A 17,328-nucleotide genomic window follows, 5' to 3' on the forward strand; every position below is an offset into this window, starting at 1 on the left:
GGATGACCTAAATTGTCAGATTTCTGATGATAGATGGAATAAAATTCTTGAACGGGTTAATAAATCATCTTTCTTTGCTCGTCATTCTCATCTACAATTTAAAGTGGTTCATAGAGCTTACATTTCTAAACAGAAGCTGTCCAGTTTTTATCTGAGTGTTTCTCCACTTTGTAATAAATGCAACTCTGCTGATGCTTTTTTAATTCATATGTTTTGGTTTTGCCCGAGAATTTTTAACGTTTTGGCGGGAAGTATTCCTTCCCTTCTCACAACTTTTTAGGGTCCAATTTGACCCAAATCCCCTTAATGCCTTGCTTGGTATTATTGAAGATGAAGTTATAACTTTAAATATTTCTAACCTACAGGTTTTAGTTTTTCCCTCTATTTTAGCAAGAAGAGCAATCTTGTTTAAATGGAAGGGGTCTACCCCCCTACACATCTTCGATTACTACGTGATATTATGTCTTATTTAAATTTAGAAAAGATCCGCTGCTCAGTCTTAAATTTGAAACAATCCTTTATGGTATTTGGGGAACTTCCCTAAATTACTTTTCCAATTTATAAAGTTTAACAGTGCACAGACTTTTATGTATATTTTTATCTTCTCTTCTTAAGCGATTATGTTTTCTTTTCTAATTTATCCATTATCATCCATCAGCTTTTTTCTTTGGTAGTTGGTAGGAGGTTGACTTTTTTATATAAAAAATTTCTTTTATGCTATATGACCTATCTTTAAATTTTTGATTACAGAGTGGTATACCTTTATGTGATGTGCTGTAACATTTTGATCAATTTTATTACAATATATGAGTGTACACACTTTATGTTGAGATGTCTTGTACTCTGTAAATCTTGTTTTTTTCTTCTTCTGAATAAAAATATTGTATAAAAAGTATGTGCTAGTACAATGCAGAGGGAGATTCACTGTGTCTGACCCTGGGAGTTTGTGATGGGATGGTTTTGAGGGAGCTTCGCTCTGAGTCCGACACCAGGTGTGTGTGATGGTACAGTGCAGAGGGAGATACATTCTGTGTCACATACCGGGAGTGTGCAATGGGACGCTGTGGAGGGTCGTTTAGTCTGTGTGTGACCCCATGAGTGTCTGATGGGACAGGCCATCTTGGCCCTTCTCGTCCGTGCTAAACGCTGTCTCTCTACCATGTCTCATTGACCTGCACTCACCCCTTAACCATCCATTCCTCTCCTGTCCATATACCTCTCCAATTTGTTTTTAAATGACAAAATCAAACCTGACTCTGTCACTTCTACTGGAAGCTCGTTCCACACAGCTACCACTCTCTAAGTTGTTCTCCATCGTGTTACCACTAACCCTTTGCCCCCTAACTCTCAACTCATGTTCTCTTGTTTGAATCTCCCCTACTTTCAATGGAAAAAGCCCATCTACGTCTCTATCTGTCCCCCTCATAATTTTAAACACCTCTATTAAGTCACCCCTCAACCTTCTACGCTCCAAAGAATAAAGACCTAACTTGTTCAATCTTTCCCTGTAACTTAGGTGCTGAAACCCAGGTAACATTCTAGTAAACCTTCTGTGTACTCTCTCTATTTTCGTGACATGTTTCCTATAATTCGGTGACCAGAATTGTACACACTGCTCCAAATTTGGCCTGACCAATGCCTTGTACAATTGTAACATTACATCCCAACTCCTCTACTCAGTGCTCTGATTTATAAAGGCCAGCATACCAAAAGCTTTCTTCACCACCCTATCCACATGAGATTCCACCTTCAGGGAACTATGCACCATTATTCCTAGATCACTCTGTTCTACTGCATTCCCCAATGCGCTACCATTTACCATGTATTATTTCAGTTCATCGGGTGCTGGGGGCAACAGTAACCCCAGGTCACTGTTTCTCCTCGAATGAGACTCATGTCCGACACCAAGACAGGAAGTTGCAGCGGTTTATTGATTTCATCATGACAAATGTAAATCTACTCACTCACAGTCACACACAATTAACTGACCGGCGACAACGAGTGACCGGTTGAATAATCAGTCCCGTTTCTCACCGTCACTCTGCATCGGGGAACCGATGATTATAAAATCACACTTCAGGGCCGTGTCCGGGATCGCTGCAGATCCAGGGTCACTGCCGAGGGATTTGTCCATTTAACATCATTATATCGGCCAGGCTGCCGAATGCACCGTCCTCAGCAAAGGGAGCAAAAGGATTCTCTCCCGCGATCATCCCCCCTCCCCCCAACCCGGGACACCGGTGTCCCAGACTGAGCCCCAGACCCTGGGCTCTTCCTGTCTGGGTAATTCCCCGGGGTGTCACGTAGGAGTCTCGAACACGCACATCCGGTGGAAGCTGCCCCGCCGGACAACAGGCGGAAATACATCACTGCGGCACCACTCCGAGCGACGCACAGAGCGAGACCCGAGCAGGTTCCGTTAAAACCGTTGGTAATCAGCCCCGACGCGCGGCCATTAATGGTAAGGACGGAAGTTAAAGGGGAGGGCGGGGAGTCGGCCAAATGTCCCCATCCCGCGGGCGGGGATGTTCACACATTCACACATGTTCACACTCTCACTGTCAGTCCGAGTGTGACTCCCCGCAGAGATCTCAGTTCCTTCCTCCCGGTCTCACTGAACCGATTCCCCACCAGCCTGAAACAGATGGGAGAATAAAAATGAAATAAACAGATTACACAACAGTGTCAGTAACAGGGGACCGGGGTTAATGTTTCAACAACACTCACAGACAAATATCAGCAGAAAACCCGCGGATCCGCTGATATTTTATCACATTGAACATTAACACAAACACTCACTCGATCCACTCCAGACTCGGGAGGGTCTGTATGAGGAGGCGGAGAACGGGGACAGATCGGTTTGTCAGAGAGTTTAATCCCAGGTCCAGCTCCGTCAGTGATGGGTTTGTACTGAGACCGGAGACGAGATCCTCGGCACCAGAATCTGTGAGACCGACATCCTCCAGCCTGGAGATGAAAGAGAGTGACGGTGAAGGACACAGAGAGACAGGAGACGGTACAAATCCCCAGTGTTTATCAGTAACACAATTACTGATCACATTAATGTTCAGTGTCAGACACCCAGTGACTGTAAACACAATCTCCCACAGTCTGGTACTTACCCCAGTTTCTGTATTTTACACTCCGGGTTCCTCAGAGCCTCAGACACAAGTTTCACTCCTGAATCTCCCAGTTTATTATCACTCAGGTTCAGACCCGTCAGTGATGGGTTTGTGCTGAGAGCGGAGACAAGATCCTCGGCACCAGAATCTGTGAGACCGACACCTCTCATCCTGGAGATGAGAGAGAGTGAGGGTGAAGGACACAGACAGACAGGAGACGGTACAAATCCCCAGTGTTTATCAGTAACACAATTACTGATATTTTCTTCAGCACGACTGGGCAGGTCGGCCAGTGAGAACAGCGAGAAGAGTTTAAAAGGAAGACAGATTTACAGACCGAGCGTCAGAGGAGCGGGAGACAGAGTAGGAAGGCTTTGGCTCAACGGGGCTTCGGTGATAAAGGGTCGAGGCGAGGTAGGTTATCTGTTTACAATACAGACAGAGAGGATGTGTGTGAGGCTGGGTTTCTGTGCTCGGTGTCAGATGTGGGAGATCCTGGAGACTCCCAGCCTCCCGGAAGGCAACATCTGCACCCGGAGTGTCGAGCTGCAGCTCCTTAGGGACCGAGTTAGGGAACTGGAGATGCAGCTCGATGACCTTCGTCTGGTCAGGGAGAGCGAGGAGGTGATAGAGAGGAGTTACAGGCAGGTGATCACACCGGGGCCACGGGAGACTGAAGAAGTGGGTCACAGTGAGGAGAGGGAAGGGCAAGGAGCAGGTACTAGAGAATACCACTGTGGCTCTACCCCTTGACAATAAGTACTGCTGGAGAGAGAACAGCTACACCTCTGGCACAGAGTCTGGCCTTGTGGCTCAGAAGGGTGGGGAAAGGAAGAGGATGGCAGTAGAGAGAGGTCTATAGTTAGGGGGGTCAGACAGACGATTCTGTCTGAGGAATGAAACACATGAATGATGGTAGTTTGCCTCCCAGGTTCCAGGGCCAGGATGTTTCTGATCACGTCCAAGATAGCCTGCAGTGGGAGTGAGAACAGCCAGAGGTCGTGGTACGTATTGGTACCAATAACATAGGTAGGAAAAGGGAAGAGGTCCTGAAAACAGACTACAGGGTGTTCGGAAGTAATTTGAGAAGCAGGACCTCAAAGGTAGTGATCTCGGAATTACTGTCTGTCCCACGTGACAGTGAGAATAAGATTAGGATGAGGTGGAGGATAAACGCGTGGCCGAGGGATTGGAGCAGGAGGCAGGGATTCAGATTTCTGGATCATTGGGACCTCTTTTGGAGCAGCTGTGACCTGTACAAAAATGACGGGTTGCACTTGAATCCCAGGGGGAACAATATCCTGGCAGCAAGGTTTGCTAAGGCTACTGGGGAGAGTTTAAACTAGAATTACTGGGGAGAGGGAACCAAATTGATGTGATGGAGGAGAGGAAGGTTGGCTCACAAATAGGGAGAATTTGGAGGCAGTGTGAAAGGGAGGATACGCAGGTGATAGAGAAGGGAGGCACTCAGTCCGATGGTTTGAAATGTGTCTATTTTAATGTAAGGAGTATGATGAATAAAACGGATGAGCTTAGAGCGTGGATCAGCTCTTGGAGCCAAGATGTGGTGGCCATTAGAGAGACTTGGATGGCACAGGGGCAGGAACGGCTACTTCAGATGCCAGGCTTTAATTGTTTCAGAAAGGACAGTGAGGGAGGCAAAAGAGGTGGGGACCTGGCACTGTTGATCAGAGATAGTCTCACGGCTGCAGAAAAGGAGGACGTCATGGAGGGGTTGTCTAAGTCGTCTCTGTGGGTGGAAGTTAGGAACAGGAAGGGGTCAATAACTCGACTGGGTGATTTGTATAGACCACTCAGCAGCAACAGGGACATCGAGGAGCAGAAAGGGAGACAGATTCTGGAAAGGAATAATAATAACAGGGTTGTTGAGGTGTGAGATTCTAACTTCCCAAACATTGATTGACAGCTGTCTAGAGTGAGGGGTTTAGATGGGGTGGAATTTGTTAGGTGTTTTCAGGAAGGTTTCTTGACGCAATATGTAGATAAGCCTACAAGAGGAGAGGCTGTACTTGATCTGCTATTGAGAAATGAACCTGGCCTGGTGTCAGGTCTCTCAGTGGGAGAGCATTTTGGAGATAGTGATCACAATTCTATCTCTTTTACCATAGCATTACAGAGGGATAGGAACAGGCAAGCTAGGGAAACTTTTAATTAGAGTAAGGGGAACTATGAGGCTATCAGGCTGGAACCTGTAAGCATAAATTGGAAACTGATGTTCAGGGGATATTTTTGTGGGGTTCTGAGTCGGTACGTTCCAGTGAGACATGGAAAGGACGATAGGGGACAAGATCTGTGGTGCACAAAGGCTGTTGTAAATCTAGTCAAGAAGAAAAGAAAAAATTATGTAAGTTTCGAAAAACGAGTTAATAATATGAATCTGGAAGATTTTAAGGACAGCAGGAAGGACCTGAAGAATGAAATCAGGAGAGCTAGAAAGGGCCATGAGCAGGCCTTGGCGGACAGGATTAAGGAAAACCCCAAAGTATTCTGCAAGTATGTGAAGAACAAAGGATACGATGTGAGAGAAAAGGATCAAACTGGTGTGACAATGGAAAATTGTGTATGGTACCGGAGGAAATAGCGGAGGTATTTAATAATCCATTTGCTTCAGTATTCATAACGGAAAAGGAACTTGGCAATTGTAGGGATGACCTGCAGTGGACTGAAAAGCTTGAGAATGTAGAAATTAAGAAAGAGTATCTGCTGGAGCTTTTGGAAAGCATCAAGTTGGATAAGTCACCGGGACCGGAAGGTAGAGCAGTTGATGTAGTGTATATGGATTTCAGCAAGGCATTTGATAAGGTACCCCAAGCAAGGCTTACTGAGAAAGTAAGGAGGCATGGGATCCAAGGGGACATTGCTTTGTGGATCCAGAACTGGCTTGCCCACAGAAGACAAAGAGTGGTTGTAGTTGGGTCATATTCTGCATGGAGGCCGGTGACCAGTGGAGTGCCTCAGGGATCGGTTCTGGGACCCCAAGTCTTCGTGATTTTTATAAATGACCTGGATGAGGAAATGGAGGGTAGTGTTAGTAAGTTTGCTGATGACACAAAGGTTGGGGGTGTTGTGGATAGTGTGGAGGGCTGTCTGAGGTCACAGCGGGACACTGAAAGGATGCAAAACTGGGCTGTGAAGTTGCAAATGGAGTTCAACCCAGATAAGTGTGAAGTGGTTCATTTTGGTAGGTCAAATATGCTGGTAGAATATAGTGTTAATGGTAAGAGTCTTGACAGTGTGGAGGATCAGAGGGATCATGGGGTCCGAGTACATAGGACACTCAAAGCTGCTATGCAGGTTGACTCTGCAATTAAAAAGGCGTACGGTGTGTTGGCCTTCATCAGTCATGGGATTAAGTGTCGAGAGGTAATGTTTAAGAGTTGACAGGTTATGAGGGGGGTAGATCGAGGTGACGTGGATAGGCTTTTTCCATTGAGAGTAGGGGAGATTCTAACAAGAGGACATGATTTGAGAGTTAAGGGGCAAAAGTTTAAGGGTAACACGAGGGGAATTTCTTTACTCAGAGAGTGGTGGCTGTGTGGAATGAGCTTCCAGTAGAAGTGGTAGAGGCAGGTTCGGTATTGTCATTTAAAGTAAAATTGCATAGGGATATGGACAGGAAAGGAATGGGGGGTTATGGGCTGAGTGCAGGTCGGTGGGACGAGGTGAGAGTAAGTGTTAAGGCACAGACTAGAAGGGCCAAAATGGCCTGTTTCCGTGCTGTTATGGTTACATGGTTATATGTTGCAGCTATATAGGACCCTAACCAGACCCCGCTTGGAGTACTGTGCTCAATTCTGGTCGTCTCACTCTAGGAAGGACATGGAAACCATAGAACGGGTGCAGAGGAGATTTACAAGGATGTTGCCTGGACTGGGGAGCATGTCTTATGAAAATAGGTTGAGTGAACTCGGCCTTTTCTCTTGGAGTGACGGAGGATGAGAGGTGATTTGATAGAGGTGTACAAGATATTCAGAGGCATTGATAATGTAGATAGACAGAGGCTTTACCCCAGGGCTGAAATGGCGAGCAAGAGAGGGCATAGTTTTAAGGTGCTTGGAAGTAGGTACAGAGGATATGTCTGGGGTAAGTTTTTTTACACAGAGAGTGGTGAGTGTGTGGAATGGGCTGCTGCCGGCGGTGGTGGAGGCGGAAAAGATCAGATCTTAAAACTCCAGGATGGCTACAGTGAGCTTAGAAATATGGAGGGCTATGGGTAAAACCGAGGTAATTCTAAGGTAGAAACATGTTCAGCACAGCTTATGTGGGCCGAAGGGCCTGTATTGTCCTGTATGTTTTCTATGTTTCTTTGTTTCTACTGATCACATTAATGTTCATTGTCAGACACCCAGTGACTGTAAGCACAATCTCCCACAGTCTGGTACTTAACACAGTTTCTGTATTTTACACGCCGGATTCCTCAGAGCCGCAGACACCAGTTTCACTCCTGAATCTCCCAGTTGGTTCTCCCCAAGTCTAAACACAAACAGACAGATTGATGAACAAATTGATTCAAACCATGGGTCTGGGGGAATTTCTCTCACTCGGATATTTCAGGAAACATTAAACCCTTCAGTAAATCACTGATCGGAATTCACATCACTGTCAATGTCCCTCCAGGGTATTCACCGTATGTCAGTAATTTATACTGTCGGTCTGACCCTGTAAATTCCACATATTCAATCCGATACCCCGATAGAGAGAAAAGTGTTCCTGAACGAAATGCAGAAATGTCAATGGGACATTTTGAAATAGACCCACCCGAGCTAAAGGGATGGGGGAAAGAGATCCCACCAGAAGAGTGGGGGGTGGGAACAGAGGCCCCATACGAGAAAGGGTGATAGTGAATAGAGATCCCACAGGAGGAAGGGGGATGGGGAAGAGAGATCTCACAGGAGACAGTGGAATGGGGAAGAGAGATCCCACAGGAGAAATGGGGATGGGGAAGAGAGATCCCACAGGAGAAATAGGGATGGGGAAGAGAGATCCCACAGGAGAAATGGGGATGGGTAAGAGAGATCCCACAGGAGAAATGGGGATGGGGAAGAGAGATCCCGCAGGAGGAAGGGAGATGGGGAAGAGAGATCCCACTGGAGGAAGGGAGATGAGAAAGACAGATGCCACAGGAAGAGGGGAAAGGGAACAGAGGCCCAACAACAGGAAGGGGGATGGTGAAGAGAGATCCCACAGTTGGAAGGGAGATGGGGAAGAGATAGATCCCTGAAGAGGAAGGAAGATGTGGAATGGAGATCCCACGATGATTGGAGGATGGGGAACAGAGATCCCACAGGAGTATGTGGGATGGGTAAGAGAGATCCCACAGGAAGAAAGGGGGTGGGGAAGAGAGAGCTCACAGCATGAAGGAGGAAGGGGAAGTGAGATCCAACAGCAGGGTTTGGGAAGAGAGATCCCATAGGAAGAAAGGGGATGGGGAAGATAAATCCCATCTGAGGAAGGATGATGGGGATGAGAGATCCCAAAGAAGGATGTCGGATGGACGTGCGATCCCAAAGGAGGGATGGGGAAAAGATAAACCAGAGGAAGGGGGATGGGTAAGAGATCCCACAGGAGGAAGGGGGATGGGGAATAGATCCCACAGGAGAAAGGGGGATAGGGAAGAGATCCTACAGGAGGAAGGGGTATGGGAAAGAGAGATCCCACAGGAGGAAAGGGTATGGGGAAGAGAGATCCCATAGGAGGAAAGAGGATGGGGATGAGATATCCCACCAGAGGAAGGGGGATGTGTAAGAGATCCCACAGGAGGAAAAGCGATGGGGAAGTGAGATCTGACAGGAGGAAGGGGGATGGGGAAGAGAGAACGCACAGGAGGAAGAGGGATAGGGAACAGTGATCCCCCAGGAGGAAGGGGGTTGGGAAAGAGAGAGCCCACAGCATGAAGGGGGAAGGGGAAGGGAGATACAACAGCAGGGTTGGGGAAGACAGATCACACAGAAGAAAGGTGGTTGGGAAGATAAATCCCATCGGATGAAGGGGGATGTGGAACAGATAGATCCCTCAATATGAACAAAGATGTGCAGGAGAGATTAAAAAAAAAGAGTGGGGGATGGGAACAGAGGCCCCACACGAGAAAGGGAGATGGTGAATAGAGATCCCACAGGAGAACTTCAGATGGTCGAGTGTTCACAAAGGAGGAAGAGGAATGGGGAAGAAAGATCCCACTGGAGGAAGTAAGATGAGATTGATGCCACAGGAAGAGGGGAGTGGGAACCGAGGCCCAACAGCAAGAAGAGGGTTTGTGAAGAGAGATCAGAGGAGGAGGTAGGGTGGACGAGCGATCTAAAAGCAGGAAGAGGGATGGGGAAGGATCCCAAAGGAAGTGGGGGGATAGGAACAGAGACCCCACAGGCCGAAGGTGGATGGGGAAGAGAGATCCAACAGGAGGAAGGGGGATGTGGAAGAGAGATCCCACAGGAGGAAGGGGGATGGGGAAGAGAGATACCACAGGAGGAAGGGTGATAGGGAAGAGAGATGCCACAGGAGGAAGGGCGATGGGGAAGAGAGATACCTCAGGAGGAATGGATTTGTGAAAGAGAGATCCCACAGGTTGAGGGGGCATGAGAACACAGGACCCACAGGAGGAAGGGGGATAGGGAAGAGCGATCCCACAGTAGGAGGGGGGATGGGGAGGAGAGACCCCACAGGAAAAAGGGGCATGGGGAAGAGAGTTCCCACAGGAGGAATGGGGATGTGGAAGAGAGTTCCCACAAAAGGAAGGGGGGTGGTGAAGAGAGATCCCACAGGAGGAAGGGGGATGTGGAAGAGATGTCCCAACGGAGGAAGGGGCATGGGGAAGAGAGATCCCACAGGAGGAAGGGGGATGTGGAAGAGAGATACCACAGGAGGAAGGGGGATGCGGAAGGATAGGTCCTACAGGAGGAAGGGGGATGGGGAAGAGAGATCCCACCAGAAGAAGGGGGATGGGGAAGGGAGAACCCAGAGGAGGAAGGGGGATGGGGAAGACAGATCCAACAGGAGGAAGGGGGATAGGGAAGACTGATACCTCAGGAGGAATGGATTTGGGAAAGAGATCCCATAGGTTGAGGGGGCATGAAAACAGAAGACCCACAGGAGGAAAGGGGGTGGGGAGGAGCGATCCCACAGGAGGAAGGGGGTTGGGAAAGGGAGATCCCACAGGCAGAAAGGAGATGGGGAAGAGAGATACCGCAGGAGGAAGCGGGATGGGGAAGATAGATACCAGAGGAGGAAGGGGATGTGGAAGAGAGATTCCACATGAGGAAGGGATATGGGGAAGAGAGATGCCACAGGAGGATGGTGAATGGGGAAGAGAGATCCCGAAGGAGGAAGGGTGATTGGGAAGAGAGATTCCATATGAGGATGGTAGATGGGGAAGAGAGATACCACAGGAGGATGGTGGATGGGGAAGAGAGATCCCGAAGGAGGAAGGGTGATTGGGAAGAGCAATCCCACAGGAGGAAGGGGGATTGGGAAGGGTGATCCCACTGGAAGTGTGGGGATGGGAACGGAGGCCACACAAGAGAAAGGGAGATAGGGAATCGCACTCTTCTTATGGGATCTCCCTTTCACATTCCACTTACTGGTTTTAGATCACTCCTCCATCTGAGCTCCTCCTCTGGGCTCTCTCTTCACCGTACCCCTTCTTGCTGTTGGGCCTCTGTTCCTTTTCCCCTCTTCCTGTGGCATCTGTCTTTCTCATGTCCCTTCCTCCTCTGGGATCTCTTTTCCCCATCCCCCTTCCTCCTGTGTGATCTCTCTTCCCATCTTTTCTGCTGTTGGATCTCCCTTCCACTTCCCCATTCCTTCTGAAGAGAGACCCCACAGGATGTAGGTGTAATCGAGAGGAACTGGTGGGTATTCGAACAGAGGCCCTACAGGAGTAAGATGGGGAAGAGGGATCTGACAGGAAGGGGAGGGACAGTGAAGAGAGATTATACAGGAGGAGGGGGGGATGGGGAAGAGAGATCCCACAGGAAGAGGAAGGACGGTGAAGAGAGATCCCACAGGAGGAAGGGGGATAGGGAAGACTGATACCTCAGGAGGAATGGATTTGGGAAAGATATCCCATAGGTTGAGGGGGCATGAAAACAGAAGACCCACAGGAGGAATGGGGGTGGGGAGGAGCGATCCCACAGGAGGAAGGGGGTTGGGAAAGGGAGATCCCACAGGCGGAAAGGAGATGGGGAAGAGAGATACCGCAGGAGGAAGCGGGATGGGGAAGATAGATACCAGAGGAGGAAGGGGGATGTGGAAGAGAGATTCCACATGAGGAAGGGATATGGGGAAGAGAGATGCCACAGGAGGATGGTGAATGGGGAAGAGAGATCCCGAAGGAGGAAGGGTGATTGGGAAGAGAGATTCCATATGAGGATGGTAGATGGGGAAGAGAGATACCACAGGAGGATGGTGGATGGGGAAGAGAGATCCCGAAGGAGGAAGGGTGATTGGGAAGAGCAATCCCACAGGAGGAAGGGGGATTGGGAAGAGTGATCCCACTGGAAGTGTGGGGATGGGAACGGAGGCCACACAAGAGAAAGGGAGATAGGGAATCGCACTCTTCTTATGGGATCTCCCTTTCACATTCCCCTTCCTGGTTTTAGATCACTCCTCCATCTGAGCTCCTCCTCTGGGCTCTCTCTTCACCGTACCCCTTCCTGCTGTTGGGCCTCTGTTCCTTTTCCCCTCTTCCTGTGGCATCTGTCTTTCTCATGTCCCTTCCTCCTCCGGGATCTCTCTTCCCCATCCCCCTTCCTCCTGTGTGATCTCTCTTCCCATCTTTTCTGCTGTTGGATCTCCCTTCCACTTCCCCATTCCTTCTGAAGAGAGACCCCACAGGATGTAGGTGTAATCGAGAGGAACTGGTGGGTATTCGAACGGAGGCCCTATAGGAGTAAGATGCGGAAGAGGGATCTGACAGGAAGGGGAGGGACAGTGATTATACAGGAGGAGGGGGGATGGGGAAGAGAGATCCCACAGGACGATGGGGCACGGGGAAGGGAGATCCCACGGGAGGATGTGGGATGGGGATGAGAGATCCCACAGGTGGAAGGGCGATGAGGAAGGGAGATCGCACAGGTGGATTGCTACCCATGCCCCGTGCTAGTGAGGCTAGAAATAGGAAGATAATGCAGCCAAATACGTGGCTGAAGGGATGGTGCATGAGGGAGGGTTTCATGTCTCTGGACAATTGGGCTTTCTTCCAGGGGAGGTGGGACCAGTTCGAATTGGACAGTTTGCACCTGAACTGGAGGGGACTAATATCCTTGCCGGTAGCTTAGCAAGTTCTGCTCTGGGGGTTTTAAACTAGATTGTAGGCGGAGGGGGCAGAGGGTTAGAGCAGACAGTGAAGATAAGGAGGATAAAGAACATGTGTGGCCTGCTGTTATACACAGATATCAATGGATTATACGTGACAGGAATGTTCTCAGGTGCACCTATTTCAATGCAAGGAGTATTGTAGGTAAGGCAGATGAATTTAGATCATGGATTGGCACATGATGATATCGACATTACTGCTATTGGTAAGACGGTTGCGGGAGGGGCGGGACTAATAACTATATAAGTATATAACAGTTACAGCACGGAAACAGGCCATTTTGGCCCTTCTATTCCGTGCTGAACGCTTACACTCACCTAGACCCACTGACCTGTACTCAGTTAATAACCCTCCATTCCTTTCCTGTCCATATACCTATCCAATGTTACTTTAAATGACAGTACCGAACTTGCCTCTTCCACTTCTACTGGAAGCTCATTCCACACAGCTACCACTATCTGTAAAGAAATTACCCCTCATATTACCCTTAAACGTTTGCCCCCTAACTCTCCAATCATGTCCCCTTGTTTGAATCTCCCCTATTCTCAATGGAAAAAGCTGATCCACATCAACTCTTTTTATTCCCCTCATAAGCTTAAATACCACTATCATCCCCCTTCAACCTTCTACGCTCCAAAGAATAAAGCCCTAACTTGTTCAATCTTTCTCTGTAACTTCGGTGCTGAAACCCAGGTAACATTCCAGTAAATCTCCTCTGTACTCTCTCTATTTTGTTGACATCTTTCCTATAATTTGGTGACCAGAACTGTACACAATACTCCAAATTTGGCCTCAACGATGCCTTGTACAAATTTAACGTTACATCCCATCTCCTCTTCTCAATGCTCTGATTTATAAAGGCCAACATACCAAAAGCTTCCTTCACCACACTATCCACATGAGATTCCACATCCAGGGAACTATGCACCGTTACTCCTAGATCACTCTGTTCTTCTGCATTCTTCAATTCCCTACAATTTACCATGTTTGTCTTATTTGGATTATCCTACCAAAATGTAGCACCTCACACTTATCAGCATTAAACTCCATCTGCTATCTTTCAACCCACTCTTCTAACTGGCCTAAATCTTTGAACAACAAGCTTTGAAAACTTTCATTATCCACAATGCCACCTATCTCAGTATCATCTACACACTTACAAATCCAATTTACCATTCCATCATCCAGATTATTATTAGAGGCTCACCACGAGTCACCACTTTAATGCAGACAAGTGTGAGGTGTTGCATTTTGGATGGACAAATCAAGGTAGGATATACTCAGTAAATATTAGGGCACTGAGGAGTGCGAAGGATCAAAGGGATCTGGGAATTCAGATACATAATTCCCTGAAAGTGGCGTCACAGGTGGACAGGGTTGTAAAGAAGGCTGTTGGCATCCTGGCATTCATAAGTCAAAGTATTGAGTATAGGAGTTGGAATATTATGGTGAGGTTGTATAAGACATTGGTGAGGTAAAGTTTTGAATATTGTGTGAAGTTCTGTTCACATAACTATAGGAAGGATATCAGTAAGATTGAAAGAGTGCAGAGAAGATTTACTAGGATGTTGCCTGGTCTTCAGGAGTTGAGTTGCAAGGCAAGTTTGAACATGTTAGGGCTTTATTGCTTGGAGTGCAGAAGAATGGGGGGGGGAGATTTCAAAGAGGTTTTCAAAACTGTGAGGGGTATAGTCAGGGTAAATGCGAATCTCTTTCCACACAGATTAGAGGAGATAAATTACAAGAGGACTTGGCTTCAGGGTGAACGGGGAATGGTTTAGGGGGAAATTCTTCACTCAGAGGGTGGTGAGAGTGTGGAACGAGCTGTCATTTGATGTCGAAAATGCGGACTCACTCAAGATTGAAGAATAAATTGGATAGGGGCATGGATGGGAGCAGTCTGGAGGGTTATGGACTGGGTACACGTCGATTGGACAAGCAGAATAAAGTTTCGGCAGAGCAGAAGGGCTGAATGGCTTGTTTTCTGTGCGCAGGTGTTTTATGATTTTATGATTCTCTGAAAGAGTGTGGGGAGGAGAGTGCACTCTGGCAGAAGGTCGAATGGGAAGACAGCTCCCACAGGAGGAAGGGAGATGGGGAAGAGAGATCCCACTGGAGGATGGGGGATGGGGAAGAGCGATCCCACAAGAGGATGGGGGATGGGGAAGAGAGATCCCAGAGGAGGAAGGGGGATGGGGAAGAGAGGTCCCACAGGAGGGAGCGAGATGGGGAAGAGAGATCCCACAGGAGGAAGGGGGATGGGGATGACAGGTCCCACAGGAGGGAGCGGGATGGGGAAGAGAGATCCCACAGGAGGAAGGGGGATGGGGATGACAGGTCCCACAGGAGGGAGGGGGATGGGGAAGAGAGATCCCACAGGAGGAAGGGGGATGGGGATGACAGGTCCCACAGGAGGGAGGGGGATGGGGATGACAGGTCCCACAGGAGGGAGGGGGATCGGGAAGAGAGGTCCCACAGGAGGAAGGGGGATGGGGAAGAGAGATCCCACAGGAGGAAGGGGGACGGGGAAGAGAGACCCCACAGGAGGAAAGGGGACGGGGAAGAGAGATGCCACAGGAGGAAGGGAGATAAGAAAGACAGATGCCACAGGAAGAGAGGAATGGGAACAGAGCCGCAAATGAAGGAAGAGGGATGGTGAAGAAAGAACCCACAGGAGGAGGTTGGATGGACGAGCAAACCAAAATCAGAACTTGAGATGTAGAAGTAAGAAGAGTGAGTGATGGGAACATTGGACCCACAGGAAGATAGTGGAGGGGGAAAGAGATACCAGAGGAGGAAGGGGGATGGGGAAGAGACATCCCACAGGAAGAAAGGGGGTGTTGAAGATAAATACCACATGAGGAATTGGATAGGGAAGAGCAATCTCATAGAAAGGAGATGGGGAAGAGAGATCGCACAGGAGGAAGGGGGATGGGGAAGAGAGATTCCACAGGAGGAAAGGGGATCGGGAAGAGAGATCTCACAGGTGGATTGCTACCCATGCCACGTGCTAGTGAGGCTAGAAACAGGAAGATAATGCAGCTAAATACGTGGCTGAGGGGATGGTGCATGGGGGAGGGGTTCATGTCTCTGGACAATTGGGCTTTCTTCCAGGGGAGGTGGGACCAGTTCGAATTGGACAGTTTGCACCTGAACTGGAGGGGACTAATATCCTTGCCGGTAGCTTAGCAAGTTCTGCTCTGGGGGTTTTAAACTAGATTGTAGGCGGAGGGGGCAGAGTGTTAGAGCAGATAGTGAAGTGGAGGAGGATAGCGGTCATGCGTGGCCTGCTGTTATACACAGATATCAATGGATTATACGTGAAAGGAATGTTCTCAGGTGTATCTATTTCAATGCAAGGAGTATTGTAGGTAAGGCAGATGAATTTAGATCGTGGATTGGCACACGATATCGACGTTATTGTTATTGGTAAGACGGTTGCAGGAGGGACAGGACTAATAACTATATAAGTATATAACAGTTGCAGCACGGAAACAGGCCATTTGGCCCTTCTAGTCCGTGCTGAACGCTTACACTCACCTAGTCCTACTGACCAGTACTCAGTTAATAACCCTCCATTCCTTTCCTGTCCATATACCTATCCAATTTTACTTTAAATGACAGTACCGAACCTGCCTTTACCACTTCTACTGGAAGCTCATTCCACGCAGCTACCACTATCTGTAAAGAAATGACCCCTCATATTACCCTTAAACGTTTGCCCCCTAACTCTCAAATCATGTCCTCTTGTTTGAATCTCCCCTATTCTCAATGGAAAAAGCTGATCCACATCAACTCTTTTTATTCCCCTCATAAGCTTAAATACCACTATCGTCCCCCCTCAACCTTCTATGCTCCAAAGAATAAAGACCTAACTTTTTCAATCTTTCTCTGTAACGTCGGTGCTGAAACGCAGGTAACATTCCAGTAAATCTCCTCTGTACTCTCTCTATTTTGTTGACATCTTTCCTATAATTTGGTGACCAGAACTGTATACAATACTCCAAATTTGGCCTCAACGATGCCTTATACAATTTTAACGTTACATCCCATCTCCTATTCTCAATGTTCTGATTTATAAAGGCCAACATACCAAAAGCTTTCTTCACCACACTATCCACATGAGATTGCACCTCCAGGGAACTATGCACCATTATTCCTGGATCACTCTGTTCTACTGCATTCTTCAATGCCCTACAATTTACCATGTATGTCCTATTTGGATAATTCCTACTAAAATGTAGTACCTCACACTTATCAGCATTAAACTCCATCTGCTATCTTTCAACCCACTCTTCTAACTGGCCTAAATCTTTGAACAACAAGCTTTGAAAACTTTTGTTGTCCACAATGCCACCTATCTTAGTATCATCTACATACTTACTAATCCAATTTACCATTCCATCATCCAGATTATTATCAGAGGCTCACCACTTGTCACCACTTTAATGCAGACAGGTGTGAGGTGTTGCATTTAGGAAGGACAAATCAAGGTAGGATATACTCAGTAAATTTTAGGGCACTGAGGAGTGCGAAGGAACAAAGGGATCTGGGAATTTAGATACATAATTCCCTGAAAGTGGCGCCACAGGTGGACAGGGTTGTAAAGAAGGCTGTTGGCATCCTGGCATTCATAAGTCAAAGTATTGAGTATAGGAGTTGGAATATTATGGTGAGGTTGTATAAGACATTGGTGAGGTAAAGTTTTGAATATTGTGTGAAGTTCTGTTCACATAACTATAGGAAGGATATCAGTAAGATTGAAAGAGTGCAGAGAAGATTTACTAGGATGTTGCCTAGTCTTCAGTGGTTGAGTTACAAGGAAAGATTGAACAGGTTAGCTCTTTATTGCTTGGAGCGCAGAAGAATGGGGGG

At 47.8% G+C, this 17,328-nt stretch overlaps 2 protein-coding genes across 2 annotated transcripts in view; both read right to left on the minus strand.

The window, feature by feature from the left end:
* LOC132387495 (gastrula zinc finger protein XlCGF26.1-like) overlaps positions 1-17,328 on the minus strand; it is a 277,285-nt gene that overhangs the window by 154,252 nt on the left and 105,705 nt on the right. The gene's annotated exons all lie outside the window — the stretch shown is intronic.
* Positions 1,919-17,328, minus strand: part of LOC132387494 (NACHT, LRR and PYD domains-containing protein 3-like) — a 64,327-nt gene continuing 48,917 nt past the window's right edge. The window contains exons 7-10 of the mRNA XM_059959864.1: positions 5,966-7,616; positions 3,123-3,293; positions 2,800-2,967; positions 1,919-2,635 (exon numbers count right to left, since the gene is read on the minus strand). Coding sequence (XP_059815847.1) covers positions 7,526-7,616 — 91 coding nt within the window. The 3' untranslated portion in view covers positions 1,919-2,635; positions 2,800-2,967; positions 3,123-3,293; positions 5,966-7,525. The remainder of the gene's footprint in view (positions 2,636-2,799; positions 2,968-3,122; positions 3,294-5,965; positions 7,617-17,328) is intronic.

This window comes from Hypanus sabinus, unplaced genomic scaffold (assembly GCF_030144855.1).
Source record: "Hypanus sabinus isolate sHypSab1 unplaced genomic scaffold, sHypSab1.hap1 scaffold_192, whole genome shotgun sequence".
In the NCBI taxonomy this organism is placed as follows: domain Eukaryota; kingdom Metazoa; phylum Chordata; class Chondrichthyes; order Myliobatiformes; family Dasyatidae; genus Hypanus; species Hypanus sabinus.